Raw genomic sequence first — 16,459 nt, forward strand, 5'->3', positions numbered from 1 at the left:
CCAAGAATGTGTTAATACAAGGAAAAGGGTAAAAATAATGCGGATGTACCTCTTTTTGTTCTTCTTCCTCTTCATCATCATTGTTCTGGTACCTGGATGTTTCTTCAGAGTAATAGATCTTATTACTTGTGAGGACAAAATAATGTGGGCTCCAGTTCTGCGAAGTTTGAATGTAAGTCATTGTCAAAAAAATCACTTTTGTTTTCACTTTCCCTGACTATTATACTTTGGATCTATACTGTCTTCAAGTGCCTCAATCCACATCTCATAATGGAGAACCACTGGTGTAATTCCATTATTTACATGAGAACATTCAAATAAAGTGCCTTAGACCTTAAAGCTTATTGAATTCTAACTGCGTAGGGGGATAGATTTCCTTTTTAGTGAATTATTGTAGGAACCTGGTGAAGGGGAAATGCCCATGAGAATTTGGCATACAAGTTTCTCAAGATTTTCCATGCATTCTTTATGCTTCTTATGCTTCTGTTCATGTGATAACCTCATGCATCCATACCCTAGTATTTGTTCAACTACACCTTTTATTAACATAGTTTTTGCATTGTCATCCTACCCTGATTTACGCTGATGTCCTAGATTCTTCCTATCTCCCTGCACTGATTAACTTCTACTTCTGTGCAATTTCTGCCTTTCATCATTTCTCATCACTTTTCCACATTAAGTCTGTAGCATTTCTGTAAACTCTCCTCAAACAATAACGAGAAGAAGCTCAAAGGATGTTTGTACCCAAGTGAAATTTTAAAACAATGAAACTAAAAAAATGGCCACTTGACTTCTTCTTCCACCACGTTATGTATAAGCTATATCCTCCACAGTAGGATCATACACAAAAGCGCATGGCTTTCCTCCAGTAATTGCAAAAACAAACTCACTTGCACTCATGTTAACTATGAAATTAAGTTAGCAGAAACTCAAGAAAGGGATGCAATCATGTGATCTTGTTTGGGAATCAGGACAGATTCAGATGAAAAGTTGTGTGCCTTTCTACAGCCTCTTATTTTTTGACATTAGCCCGTTTCATCTGTTTGGTCAATGTTAGTCTTTTTCTTGCTCAGCTCCAAATGAGTCATTCTTCCAACTCTCACCCCAAATTTTAAATATGCTCCTAGCCCTCGCACAAACAGTTAATAGAAAGAGTTTCTTCTTGTCTACCATATATAGTCCATCATAATTTCGTTTACTTCTATCAAGCCTCCCTCAATCTCTTTTGCTACAAGAACAATCTCAGACTTTCCAATTTAGCTAAAACCTTCACATTTTGGTGAATCTCAATGACACTCCCCTGAGGACCTTCATTCCTTTTCTAAAACATTGGGATTCGAACTGGATACAATTTTCTAATTGTGGCATCAGAGCTTTTTTAGAGTCACTATAACTTCAGCACATTTTTACTCAATGCCTCCACTTGGGATTTGGAGATGCCAGTGTTGGACTGGGGTGTACAAAGTTAAAAATCACACAACACCAGAGAGAGAGCTGATGAAGAAGCAGCACTCCGAAAGCTAGTGCTTCCAAATAAACCTGTTGGACTATAACCTGGTGTCGTGTGATTTTTAACTTTGGCCACTTAGGATATCCAAGATCCAAGTCTGTAATATCCTCAAGGCCCTGCAATGTTCAAAGAATGAGTACACATGCACTCCAGGTTCCTCTGTTCTGACACAAGGTTTAGAATTATGCCATTCAAACTAAATTGCCTCTCCCTAACATTTCTATTGAAATGCATCATCTCACATTACATTGTATTAAATTCCATCTGCTACTTGTTAACCTCTCTATGTCCTGCTGCAGGCAGTTCACATCACTATCGTTGTTTGGCACTATCCAAGTTTTTATCATCAGCAAATTTTGATATTTTATTCTATTCCAAGATCCAAATCATTGTATTATACAAAAGAACTCCTAACTCTATTGCTCCTTATAACTTACAATGGTTTCAAAATTGTTCAACCTCTCACCTTCTTTAAGCTTTCCTACTTACTGCAATCTTTAAACTTGTTAAATTCAAGCTTGGGTTTGTCAAATCACTACTTCTTGATTGACAATTACTGTATGGTAACTTTGGTTGTTAATCCAATTTTCTCAATTGAAAATTATCAGTATAATTGGAAAGATGAACAGTTGAGCAACACTTGCAGTGGTATTGATGAAGGTGGTTAGGAGGGAACAGTACTTACATGGTCAATGGGATCCTCTAAGTATAGGATTCCATTTTTAATAGAGTTGCTTATGTCATTTTCTGAGTAGCTTGCCGATGAAACCTCTTCATACAGGTTGCCTTCCACCAACTTCTTGTGCTTTAAACCAACAACAGAACAAGTATTACATAAACATGAATTAATTTTGTGAGACAGCATTGCAGATTGGCAAGCTGAAGAGAGCACGGTGCTTCAGTGACCTCATTGAATCATAATTTTATTTTTAAAAAATTTTAATTAAACTTAAGAAATCTGGGAATGCACCTCCCTATGTATTTGAGTTACTAGGACTGGAAAATCCCACATCTCTGGCCAGGAGCACTAAGGTGTTAAGATAGCCTCGGTAGCCCTTAGGTTAGAGGTCAGAAAATTCTACTAAGACAGAACTGCTGAGAGAAAGTGAGGACTGCAGATACTGGAAATCAGAGTCGAAAAATGTGTTGCTGTAAAAGCACAGTGGGTCAGGCAGCATCCGATGAGCAGGAGAGTTGACGTTTCGGGCGTAAACCCTTCATCAGCGTCACATTTTTTGCCTCTAATACAGAACTCCTACTGAATCTGCAGAGGTACATAAAACTGAAACTTTATTGGGACACATGGACACAATTTGGTATAGAGATCTATTTGAAGAAAGAGTTGCAAAGGGTGGCGCTAGAAAAGCACAACAGGTTAGGCAGCATCAAAGGAGCAGGAAAGTCAATGTTTCAGGCATTTCCCCTTCATCAGGACAACATTCCTGACAAAGGACTTATACCTGAAATGTCATCTCTCCTGCTTCTCTGATGCTGTCTGACCTGCTGTGCTTTTCTATTGCCACATTTTTCAACTCTAACTTTTCAACCCCTGCAGTCTTCACTTTCTATTTGGAGAAAAGCAATTGTACTTAGCGTACTGGCTGGCTTGTAGTAGACATGTAACTGCTACTTCTGATGTATTTGCCTTTGTGCACAGTTTGTGGGGGCAGAGAGCGGCGGGAGCTGGGCGGAAGTTCAGGCGGAGCGCAAAGCCAGTCAGGAAGGTAAGTGATTGCTATTAGAGTGGGTGTGTTCTAGACCCCAGGTCCTACAATGTAGGGTCTCCCTCCCTCCCTCCTCCTCTAACCTAAATTAAGAGTCCACAGACTTGCCACAAAAAGACGGTCTAAGGAAGTTTGGATTGAAGAGTGAGGCTTCAGCTCAGGAGTCTTTGACAAGGAGGTTGAGTGAAGTGATTACGCCACAGTTGAAGAGGGTGAAGATGAGACTGCCCAGCTGGTTCAGTGCACTATGTGCTTGATGTGGGAGGTCAACGATTCTGGTGTGTCTGGCTCATATATGTGTGGAAAGTGTGAGCACATTCAGCTATTGACCGAGCAAATTGCAGCGCTGATGAAAGAACTCGAGGATCTTAGGCTCATCCGAGAGAACGAGATCTTTCTGGACAAGACCTTCAGCGAGGTTATTATACCAATCATGCCAGAAGAGAGCAGAAGAGAGCAGACGATGAGGAAGGCAGAGAGGAGACAGGTGCAAGAGACCCCGAGAGAAGTACCTTTCAGGAACAAGTTGAAGCTTTTGGAAACAGTAGAGACTGATGACACTGCCAGTTCGCAAGGCGGCCAGGTCTGTCAATCAAAGGTTGGCACAGAGGCAGAGCGGAAGAGTCGGACATCGCACAGAGCCGTGGTAATAGGGGACTCCATCGTGAGAGGAACTGACCGGTGTTTTTGTGGCAGGAGACGGGATTTAAGGATGGTGTGTTGCCTTCCTGGTGCCAGGGTGAAAGACATCGTGGACAGAGTGCAGGAAATCCTCAAGGACGAGGGTGAAGAGCCAGAGGTGGTGGTACATGTCGGCACAAATGATGTCGGGAAGAAGAGGAGGAACATACTACAGCGGGACTTCGGAGAACTAGGAAGAAGGCTGAAACGCAGGACGTCCAAGGCGGTTATCTCCGGTTTGCTTCCAGTTCCTCGGGCTGGTGTGGCCAGAAACAGGGAGATAATGGACTTGAACGTGTGGCTGGGGAACTGGTGCAGGAAGTAAGGATTTAAGTTCTTGGATCACTGGGGTATATTTTGTGGCAAGCATAAATTCTACAAAGAGACGGTTTGCACCTTAATAGGTTAGGGACCAGCATTCTGGCAGGCAGGTTTTATACTGCAACACTGCTACATTTAAACTAAGTAGCGGGGGGAGGGGACAAACTGGATGTTTAAAAAGGAAATTGAAGGGAAAGTTAGAACAAGGGAAGTCAAGAAAGACAACTGTATCAATGAGGCAGAAAACTCGGAAAGGGATCATGCTGCAAGGTTGAGTGAAATAGGGGTTGATGGGAAGGGTGAGGGCAGTAACAAATTAAAAATGCTATACATGAATGCATGAAGCATTAGACATAAGATGGATGAGCTTGAGGCTTTTTTGGAAATTGGCAGATACGATATTGTGGGGATAACTGAGACGTGGCTTCAAGTGGACAGGGCCTGGTAAATGAATATTCAAGGCTACACGTGCTATCGTAAGGACAGACTGATGGGCAGAGGGGGTGGGGTGGCCATGTTGGTCAGGGATGATATTCAGTCCCTTGTGCGGGGGGATGTAGAGTCAGTGTGGATAGAGCTGCGAAATACTAAGGATAAAAAGACCTTCTTGGGAGTCATCTACAGGCCGCCAAACAGTAGTCTGGATGTTGGATGTAAGTTGAATCAGGAGCTGAAATTGGCCTGTCGCAAAGATGTTACTACAGTTGTTATGGGGGATTTTAACATGCAGGTAGACTGAGAGAATCAGGATGGTATTGGACCTCAAGAAAGAGACTTTGTGGAGTGCCTCAGAGATGGATTCTTAGAGCAGCTGGTGCTGGAGCCGACCAGGGAGAAGGCAATTCTGGATCTGGTATTGGGTAACGAACCAGAATTGGTCAGAGACCTCGAAGTGAAGGAGCCATTGGGAAGAAGTGACCATAATACATTAAGCTTCAATCTGCAATTTGAGAGGGAGAGGATACAGTCGGAAGTGACAGTACTTCTGTTGAATAAAGGGAACTATGGAGCTATGAGGGAGGAGCTGGCCAAAGTTCAATGGTGCAATACCTTAGCAGGGATGACTGTGGAGAAACAATGGCGGATATTTCTGTGTATAATGCAGAAGTTGCAGGATCAGTTCATTCCTAAAAGGAAGAAAGATCCCAGGAGGAGGCATGGGCAGCCATGGCTGATGAGGGAAGTTAAGAAACAAAAAAAGTTAAAAGATAAAAAGTATAACATAGCAAAGATAAGTGGGAAAACTGAGGACTGGGATGCTTTTAAAGAGCAACAGAGGATTACTAAGAAGGAAATACGCAGAGGTACGAAGGTAAATGAGGTACGAAGGTAAATTGGCCAATAATATAAAGGAGGATAGTAAAAGCTTTTTTAAGGTATGTGCAAGGCAAAAAAATGGTTAGGACTAAAATTGGGCCCTTGAAGACAGAAACAGGGGAATATATTACGGGGAACAAAGAAATGGCAGAAGAATTAAATGGGTACTTCAGGTCTGTGTTCACTGGGGAAGACACAAGCAATCTCCCCGAGGTAACAGTGGCTGAAGGACCTGAACTTAAGGGAATTTATATTTGCCAGGATTTGGTGTTGGAGAGACTGTTAGGTCTGAAGGTCGATAAGTCTCCGGGGCCTGATGGTCTACATCCCAGGGTACTGAAGGAGGTGGCTCAGGAAATCATGGATGTGTTGGTGATTATTTTCCAGAGTTCGATAGATTTGGGGTTGGTTCCTGAGGATTGGAGGGTGGCTAATGTTATACCACTTTTTAAGAAAGGTGGGAGAGAGAAAGCAGGAAATTGTAGACCAGTTAGTCTGACCTCAGTGGTGGGAAAGTTGCTGGAGTCTATTATAAAGGATGAAATTACGGCACATCTGGATAGGAGTAACAGGATAGGACAGAGTCAGCATGGATTTATGAAGGGGAAATCATGCTTGACTAATCTTCTGAAATTTTTTGAGGATGTAACTCTGAAGATGGACGAGGGGGGAGATCCAGTAGATGTAGTGTACCTGGACTTTCAGAAAGCTTTTGATAAAGTCCCACACAGGAGGTTAGTGAGCAAAATTAGGGCGCATGGTATTGGGGGCAAAGTACTAGATTGGATTGAAAATTGGTTGGCTGATAGGAAACAAAGAGTAGTGATAAACGGCTCCATTTCGGAATGGCAGGCAGTGACCAGTGGGGTACCGCAGGGATCTGTGCTGGGACCACAGCTTTTTACAATATATGTTAATGATATAGAAGATGGTATCAGCAATAACATTAGCAAATTTGCTGATGATACAAAGCTGGGTGGCAGGGTGAAATGTGATGAGGGTGTTAGGAGATTACAGGGTGACCTGGACGAGTTAGGTGAATGGGCAGATGCATGGCAGATGCAGTTTAATATGGATAAATGTATGGTTATCCACTTTGGTGGCAAGAACAGGAAGGCAGATTACTACCTGAATGGAATCAATTTAGGTAAAGGGGCAGTACAGAGAGATCTTCTTATACACCAGTCAATGAAGGCTATGCAGGTACAGCAGGTAGTGAAGAAGGCTAATAGCAAGCTGGCCTTCATAACAAAAGGAATTGAGTATAGAAGCAAAGAGGTGCTTCTGCAGCTGTACAGGAGTACTGTGTGCAGTTCTGGTCTCCAAATTTGAGGAAAGACATTCTGGCTATTGAGGGAGTGCAGCGTAGGTTCACGAGGTTAATTCCTGGAATGGCGGGATTACCTTACACTGAAAGACTGAAGCGACTGGGCTTGTATACTCTTGAGTTTAGAAGACTGAGAGGGGATCTGATTGAGACATATAAGATTATGAAAGGATTGGACATGTTTCCGCTGATGGGTGAGTGCCGAACCAGAGGACACAGCTTAAAAATACGGGGTAGACCATTTAGGACAGAGATGAGGAGAAACTTCTTCACCCAGAGAGTGGTGGCTGTGTGGAATGCTCTGCCCCAGAGGGCAGTGGAGGCCCAGTCTCTGGATTCGTTTAAGGAAGAGTTGGATAGAGCTCTCAAAGATAGTTGAATCAAGGGTTATGGAGATAAGGCAGGAAGAGGATACTGATTAGGAATGATCAGCCATGATCATATTGAATGGTGGTGCAGGCTCAAAGGGCTGAATGGCCTACTCCTACACCTATTGTCTATTGTCTATTGTCTATTGCATTAAATACACATTGGTTGAAATATGTTATCAGAAATGGAGCAGTTGAAAATGTATGGAGCTGTTAGAGAGCCAGCATCAAAAAGAAACAGCAACGAAACAGTGAAAAACAAAACTTTCATTGAATCTCTAGTAGATATAGGCATAACATGTCCTTAATGGTCAACTGTTGAGGTATTTCCATCTAAGCATGATTGATTTTCTCTTCTCGCTTCAAGAATGGGATGTTTTGCTCTGCAGGATTACATATTTCAATATAAGCATCAGCAGAACAATACATATGAAAAGATTGGCAAAGGTATTTAAAGTTTGTTGTGGTTCTGTTCGCCGAGCTGGGAATTTGCAAGACAAATTCCCAGCTCGGCGAACAGAACCACAACAACGAGCACCCGAACTACAAATCTTCTACCAAACTTTGAACTATTTAAAGTTTACATACAATGCTTCAGCATCAGCAGCAGGTCAGTTGAACATTCTAGAAGTGAAGATAGCAGACACCTTCAATAGATGGGCAATGTTCCTGCCACAGTAAGTTACCACCTCACCTACCTTTATCAGGATTTTTTTCTTCAGTTGATTCGGTGATGGGAGTTCATCTGCATTGATGTCTACGGGTTTGGTCAGCAACATGTCCCCAAAGACCTTCTTGAAATGCGATGCCATGTTTCGTTGCTGAACAACACTGCAATGGTCTTCAATGGAAAGGATAATTGGAAACCTGCAAGGTACACTTGAAATCAGTAATGCATTGTGTAACATTGGATGTTGTTGCTGTTCCCATATGAGGAGATAATGCAATAGTGATAACATCATTGTTGAAGCAATCCAGAGACCCAAGTGAATGCTCAAATCCCACCATAAGATTTGATAGAATTTAAATTGGATTCATAATTCTGGACTTGAAATGTAGCCTCAGTGATGGTCACCGTGAAAATAATCATCATAACAAACATCTCATTCATTGATATTGTTCAGAGATGGAAATCTGCCATCCTTACTCACTCTGGTCTACTATTTACTTCAATCACATAGCAATATGATCAAATCTGAGCAATCCTCTGAAATAGCTGATCAAGTCACTAAATTCAAAGGCATTTAGGGATGGGCAACAAATGTTGGCCTTGTCAGTGATGCTCATATCCTGTGAAAGAATGCATTTTAAAGAATAATTTTAATATGAACTGGATCATCAAAATATTTGCAATGAGTAAGTACTTACTTGTCATAGTTCCAAAGGAACAAAGTGTTCTGCTGCTGCCCTGGCAATGATTTATTCCTCAACCAATGCAACCCTCACCAAATAAGGATGGTCTAGTTATTGATCTCATTTGCTATTTATAAGAGCTTACTGAACACCAATTAACTGTCATATTTGTTTCCATAACAACTTTAAGGTGGATTCTTTAAGCACTTGCCTAAAGATATGCGAATGATGATATAAGCATTTTTCTTTTACTCAGTTTATCCTTTGCTTGTGCAGTGATGTAATAAAACTATGTCGCCAGTGATTGCACTGTTTAAAGGTTTATCAGATCCTATTTTACTGACAGTGCTGAAGGTATGGTGTGGGGAAGGGGGGTTTGTTAGCAATAGAGAAAAGGGGAAATTAGGCCTCTCTTCTTTGTGCCCTTGGCTCTGGCTCATTTAAGTATTTCAGATTTGATCTGATGCAGTTACACAGCTGAGGTACCCACTTCAGTTAAGATTAGATCAATGAACAGTCAGGTCAGCTACATAGAAAAAAACCCACAAAAACCATTCAACTCAACCTATCCATGTCAGCCCATTCAAGCCTTCTCCTGTATTTGCTAATCTAAATTTATCATCAAATACCGTTCTTCCTTGAGCCTGTCTAGTACCACCTAAGATTTCAGCCATTGATATGGTAGTCAGTTTCCTTGAGAAAAGTTTTTGTCTTCCGAATTTCCGATAGATTTTCTTCAAATATATCTTATATTTTTGGCCTTTGATTATGGTATTCTCCGCAATGGAAAACATTTTCTCTGCATCCACTCTATCAAAACCTTTCATAATTTAAAAGGTCATACCTCGACCTTCTCTCCTCAAGAGAAAAGAGACCCTCAGTCTATCACTCCTTTCTTGATATACCAGCCCAGATATTTCTGCAGTCAGCCAGTTGTGCATACATAAGTTTTTTAATAGTTAAAAATCCTTCGAAATCTAGAAATGACTGTCCTGAGATAGACAGCGTTTTCAAGAAATGAGAAAAACACAGATAAATTTAATCATTTAAATGACATATTAGTATAATTTCTAATACTAATTACTAATACACCTGGCCTCTGTTCAGACCCCAAAGAGGCGAATTCTCGGCCTGGTATGGCCTCAACATAGACTTCCAGTCACGGGGCGATTTCATGGTTTTGTGAATTCTGAGGTGAAGCCAGGCATGGTCCAGAGTCAAGGCCCAGTGCAGGCTGGAGGTTAGATATATGGAGTGGGTTGGAAGACCATTCTCCGTTTTTTAACTTATTCCTAAAATCTGCAATGCTCGACTTCTTTACTTCTCTATTTTTCTAAGAAGTAACTGAAGAAGCTGTACCTAGGGACCTTGTACCTAAAATGGCTCTCTAAGCAGCGACTTTTCACAGTGCTCATTTGACAATAAAGCTATTTTAAATTCTAATTCTAATTAGTATGGTGAAAATAGAATGGATTTTAAAACTTTTGAGATAAAACATTCTAAAATGGCTCTGAGACATCGAGTGGCGATCAAAAGCAAGGCAAAGAGGTTGATTTTGAAACAGACAATGGAGGCAATTTGATGCAGATATATGGAGACTGTATTCTAGTTCATAAAGGATACCCCATAGGCAGAAGGAATTGAAAAAAAAAAGCAGAGTTGAGAAGTTGCAGGATGCAGGGATATGAAGCAATTTGTACTTGAAGGCAAGGATTATTTCAGGTTAGTGAATATGGACGGGAGCAAGACTTCGAGCTGGATTTTTACCACGGAGGAGGGAAGGTTAGGCCAGGAAATCCCCTAACCCAGCCAACCTGTCTCCAATGCAAATGATGTATACATGCTTGTTTGTTGCTTTGGAAGGGTCAGGCTGTGAAGTCCAGCCTGCTGCATCCAGCTGTCGTTCAGATGTGACCACAAAATCAGAAAGTGTCAAGGTCAGCTCATTAGAAGGCTGCCTTGGTTCTCTGAGATTATACTCACTTATATAAAATGCTACAAGGCACTTTATTCTCACTCACCCCTCTCCCCCATACATAGCCCCCATACCACCCTCATGCCTCCCATTGCTCTTTGTTACCCATGTGCCATTTTCATTTCCTCTCACATACCCCTATTTCACCTCCATGTTTCCAATATTTTCAAGCCATGTCTCTGTCCTCTCATATAGCCGTGACATCTGCTGCCCTCTCTTATCCACATCCAATCTCTCTGTCTACTCTAATCCCCATCCCATCTCCCTGCCCTCTCTGATGCCAATCCCATCTCCCTGCCCTCTCTCATGCCAATCCCATCTCCCTGCCCTCTCTGATGCCAATCCCATCTCCCTGTCCTCTCTCATGCCAATTCCATCTCCCTGCCCTCTCTCATGCCAATCCCATCTCCCTGCCCTCTCTCATGCCAATCCCATCTCCCTGCCCTGTATTATCCCCATCCCATCTCCCTATTGTCTTATATGCCCCTGGTCACTTCCACCGCTACTCATTGAGTACCCTTGAGGTTCACTTCCCAGTTTTTATCACCTGGGCAACTATGTGAAGGCAGGAAAAGAAATCATTACAAAAGATTTGATGGGTTTGTAAAAATTGAATTGAAATAGGCCAGTGTCAGAGAGATGAACATAGGAATACGTTTGAGGATGGAGTGCCTGAGGATGTCACAGAGGCCAAGAAGGCCTTAGAAATAGTTGCAACATGAATGATGGGAAAAGAGAGCAGAAGAGGCTGAAGACACAGGACAGGACAGAGCGACTGAGGATGTTTTGTTTCAGAGAAACAAAATGGTCTTTAGAATTAATGATTACCCAAATCATTTAGTTTCACATTTATATAAATTGTCATCCCATATCTTTGGAGCTACTTACTCTGAGGTGATGAAGGCATGTTCCTTTATTGTGTATAACACATCCAGGAATTTTATTTTGGAGGTAAGAGTGTGCCCGTGGTAAATAATTGGCAGGTCATCTGGGCCGTCCCAGCAATCCACTGCGAAAAAGAAATAATTAATTAATTACAGCATGGAATTATTTGGATTTTCCCTTAGGTTGGTTGTCTCACCACTTGCCATGAAGCTACTTCAACAGCACCTCTGAAAATCGCAATCTCGATGACGGAGAAAGACAAGGGAACCAAGGGCATGGAACTACCATCACCTACAAATTCTCCACGTCAGACACTATGTTTTGATGAATATTACCATTCTTTCATCATCGTTGGGCCACAACCTGGATATTCGTTCTCCACAGTTCTGCAGGTAGACCTTAAGACCATGAGACCTTATAGCCCATCCAGCCAACTCTGGCATTTAATGAGACCACAGTGTTTCAGATAACCTTCGGCTCCACTTTCCAGTCTTTTCTTCTATAACTCTTGATTCCTTCAATAACTAAAAATCTGTCTATCTCAGCCTCATACTTAATGACTCAGTCTCACTGCATGGACTACAAAGGTTCAAGAGATGGATTAACGCTATCTTCTCAAGTGCAATAAACATTGATATTACCAGTGATATCGACAGCCCATGGGCAAATAAAAGAAACTGTAGACCAGACATTTGCCCCACTAATCAGAGATACGCCATAAACAATTTCTAGACACAAGTTAGTATAGACCAATAAATATATACATGGCTAAGCTTTTACCCCTTTATCCTACAGTTTTCCTGTTTGAGGGAATGCTGGACTATTCATAATTTTACTGAACATCACTGACCTAAAATTTGTTTCGTCCCCAAGGCCATGAACAAATACTTCCTTTTCATAAAGCAAAGGCAAAACAAATCACACAGCCACACCATTAACATCATCTAAATCTCCTGAAAGTTAATTCAAACTGTTGGACCATGACATGAAGGATATGAATTAGCACCACTTCAATACTCATTCCATTCTGCTCCTTTGTTCCCCCCTTACATATTGTGCAAACTCACACCAACTATTGAAGCAAATAAGGAAATGACACAAAGGCCAGGTTCAAATGTTTGTCTGTACAATGTTGACTGAGTGGGTGGAAACAACATTTGGATTTGCACATCACCTTTTAGCTAAGAAAATCGCATTCTTGATCACTGAGAAGGACAAGGGAACCAAGGGCCAGCAATTCTATGCCTAACCATTCCCTACCTGAATACAGCTGTACCTTCTAATGTGGGTTACAACCCACATTTACCCAAAATGATTCTGGAATTGGAAGCGTAACTGCCCAGGAGAAGCAGCCATACTTTGGAGGAACTGTAACTCAATTGAGTCAGTGCTGGAGGGAGAAGAAACTGAGAGAACTGGGAAAAGGAGAAAGCTTACATTCTATGCAGCGACATCCCATCCTCAGGCATCGGGCATAGGCCTCCAATGATGATTCACTGGAAAACTGGTCACCAGTGAGATACCTGGAAAAGATGAAGAGCATTCCGACCTTTGGTCACGATGACTTGTACAAATAATGGCCCTTAACATTTACACTGAGGGATGGGGGAGAATGCAATAGCAGTCGGGCTTTCCCACAAAGCCCAAGACCATGGGTATCTGGCAAATATAAAGTGGACCTCATTGCTATTTGTTTACTCCATACCCTACCAGGGAGCCAGCCAAGTAGGCTGGTCAGTGCTGAGTGGGAATGTCAGTGGTCTGTGAAGGTAACCAAGGGCTGTTGAGTAAAGACCCCAGCAACCAGGAAAGGTTGGGAGTTGGTGAATGTTGAACCAGCAATCAGGATAGGGAGGTACTGAGAAAGGTAGTGGGTTTAGTGGAAGAAATTATGACTGCTTACAAGAGATATTCCTGCTCCTCTCAGCTCACAATCAGCAGCCTTTACCCACTTGTTCAAGCTGCCTCCTATCTTTATTTTGCTGCCCAGCTTCTGACTCCAGAAAATCCAACCAGTCAGTGTTAATTTAAAACAGACACCACACTGCATTGATTTGAACATTACATTGAGGTGTCTCATAGAAGCACAGAATTCCTACAGTGTAGAAAGAGGTCATTTGGCCCATTGAGTCTGCACTGACCCTCTGAAGAGCAAGAACCGAGAAAAAACATGTCATGTAACCAACTGTCTAACTGGCAGCAGGGGGCGCCCTTTCCTCTAAAATCCTATGCCTCTGGTTGGTGGGAGGTTACAATTCCCTCCAGTGGCTTTTGTTTTAACAAGTTGGAACAATTGGAGTAAAGTGTGATCCCATGAATCATTGCTATCATAATTCATAGCATTCCACATCAGGGTTAGCCCAGCAGAGGAAGGCAGCGAATGGAGGTACCATCTCTCTCACAGCTTGGAAAGGGAAATTAAGAGAGAAGTTCACCTCCAAATTACTCGAACGTAGTGGTGGCAGCTGTTAGCAGACCAACAAGGGAAATCACTGGTCTGCCTTGTTAAATATTTTCAGATAAATAAAAGATGGTGAGGAAGCAAAGATTCATAGGAAAATATACTGGGATTGAACCATATCATGGTAATTAGATTTACCCAATGTGTTCTGATTGTCTTCATAGTTGTTCTGAAAGTATAGTTTAAATGTGGAGTCATCTGATATGGATACAGATCCATCTGACTAAACAACTTCAATTGTTGTTCACACAGTGAGTAGTCTCCTGCCTTTAATCCTACACCCTGTGGCTTCTCAGCTTTTACTCTGTGCCATCTGGAGAAGACTGCAAATCAGATGGAGCACCAATCTACTCCCACAACTGATACTTTCAGCAGCTTTTTCAAGCTCACCCTCAGCAGAAATTCCAGAACCACTCCTTACCTAACCCACCCATTCCCTCTGCCCCATAATCGGATGTGGGTGGAGTTGACAAGATTATTGTCTGAGTATTTCAGAGAACACAGAATGTGGTCAGGAATCTTGTTCCTGCCCACTGGAGCATGAGATTCGTATCAGACTTGATTGCAATTGTAGATCCTGCCAGCACTCATTGTCTATGTTCATACAAAGGGAATGATTATTGGTTAAGGTATCAGGAAGTGGCTGTCACATCTGGCATCATAAGCCGATGTGAGTTAGTGCCTTCAGGAGAGGAGGGAAGAAAATTAAGTGGTACATCAAAATTGATTGTGCACGCTAAACAAAATAAAACTGAACAGAGCTTTACTTAACGTATTGTGTGATGAAGAGATCCAGTAATAGGAAAGAGGATAGTTCATTTCCTCCGAAGTCACACGTTCAAACCTTGAATCCAGAATCATGTTCTCTCTAGAGAATAAATATGCCAAGAACTAAAAGACAAACAAAACAGACTCATTTTTACTTGTCATCATTTGTTTATAAACATTTTACAACATTTTCTATTTTGAAACTACATTGCATTTTATGAAGAGTGGAGTAAGAACCAAGATCTATAGTGCAAGATTCTGTCACAGTTGAAGACAATTCAAAGAAGACAAATTGGAAATAAAACTGGTAATGTTTGAAATGTCTGTAATAAACCTGTAGATTCCACAGGAAAGAGAAGACTTAGGGAATTAGGAAATTCTTAAACGTTTGAGTTCTTGAGAAAAAATCTAGATCAAGACATGAATTGGTAGGAAATGATTTTACAGAGAAAATAAGGAACAAGAGAATAAAGAACAACATAATTAAAGGAAGAGAAAGAAAGAGGATGTAAATGACAAAGAACAGAGGTGTGTATGTTTGTCCTCTTTTTAAAAAAAAATCTCAGCATGATTGGGCCTTACATCAGAAAATAGGGACTGGAGAGCCATTGCTTTGTATCAACGAGATTTGCCAGCCAGTATGGTTGACCCGAGCTACTTCAGTTGCCAGTTAATTCTAATTTTTCCCTCCTTCCAGCATCCTTTATGATAGAATATCACTTGAGAAATCATTGTGTTAGAATTCTGCGAACCAGTGGGATTTTGACCACCACCCAGAGTTGAGACCCTTCTATGAAGTTCCAGTCCTTTGACAAATTACAGGGGCTTTCAGCAATGACTTCAAAGCATTAAACACTTTAATCAAAGTATAAAGGATACAAGTTATTCTTTGGCTTCTTATTTATACATCTTAGTTGTTTCAACTGAGTTAACCATTGGAGGGTGGGACAAACTGGGAGCTTGTCGGCATTTCCTCAGGTAAACAAGCTTTAAATTTTAAATAAACCATGGTTGAAGTTGAGCTATTGACATGTTTATGCATTACTAAGGATGGGCCAGAGTTTTACCATATATAATGCAACCCTGCCCTTCTGTGGGACTTGAACCCATGATCCCAGAGCATTAGGCTGGCCTTCTGATTGCTGAACAGGGTGTTGAAATTAAGAGCTTTTCAGTTACAGTTTACTGAGAATGAAAGTAGTAAGGCAAAGGTATATATACCTCATCCAGTTGTAAAACAGGGTCTGATATCTCCCGCAATGGGTCTTTAAAGTAATTAAAGATGCACTCTCGAACTTTGTTTATGTCATTTGCCCAGCTTTCCTAAGGAAGCAAGAGTAACAACATTTAAGGGAATCTGGCTCCAGAGCTACCATTATAACAATTTTCGACAGGAAATTAAACAAACGTAAGCCATGCATAAAATTTGCCATTCATTTCCATTGCATTAATTCTAACAAATTATATCAAGCCTTTTATATCAATGTTCAGCCTCCATAATGCCCCATGACAGCAACAAAGTTGACCTGATTCTCAGCAAATGTTGGCCCATGACCTGGGAAGAACAAGTAATGGATAAAGTTCATCAAACTTGCTTTTCTGACAGATTCCATACAATCAAAGTGGCGGCACAGTGGCTCAGTGGTTAGTACTGCTGCCTCACAGTGCCAGGGACACAAGTTTGATTCTATCCACGGGAAACTGTCTGTGTGGAGTTTGCATATTCTCCCAAGTCTGCGTGGGTTTCCTCCCACAATTTAAAGATGCAC

General features: G+C 41.5%; 1 protein-coding gene across 1 annotated transcript in view; it reads right to left on the bottom strand.

Moving 5' to 3' along the window:
- The window catches only part of LOC140476966 (1-phosphatidylinositol 4,5-bisphosphate phosphodiesterase gamma-1-like), a 217,236-nt gene that overhangs the window by 62,659 nt on the left and 138,118 nt on the right, over window positions 1–16,459 (bottom strand). Inside the window, exons 9-15 of the mRNA XM_072570007.1 lie at window positions 15,912–16,013; window positions 14,695–14,813; window positions 12,899–12,984; window positions 11,465–11,585; window positions 7,947–8,115; window positions 2,196–2,315; window positions 50–157 (exon numbers count right to left, since the gene is read on the bottom strand). Of these exons, the coding sequence (XP_072426108.1) occupies window positions 50–157; window positions 2,196–2,315; window positions 7,947–8,115; window positions 11,465–11,585; window positions 12,899–12,984; window positions 14,695–14,813; window positions 15,912–16,013 (825 nt within the window). The remainder of the gene's footprint in view (window positions 1–49; window positions 158–2,195; window positions 2,316–7,946; window positions 8,116–11,464; window positions 11,586–12,898; window positions 12,985–14,694; window positions 14,814–15,911; window positions 16,014–16,459) is intronic.

This window comes from Chiloscyllium punctatum, chromosome 5, assembly GCF_047496795.1.
Source record: "Chiloscyllium punctatum isolate Juve2018m chromosome 5, sChiPun1.3, whole genome shotgun sequence".
Classification (NCBI taxonomy): Eukaryota; Metazoa; Chordata; class Chondrichthyes; order Orectolobiformes; family Hemiscylliidae; genus Chiloscyllium; species Chiloscyllium punctatum.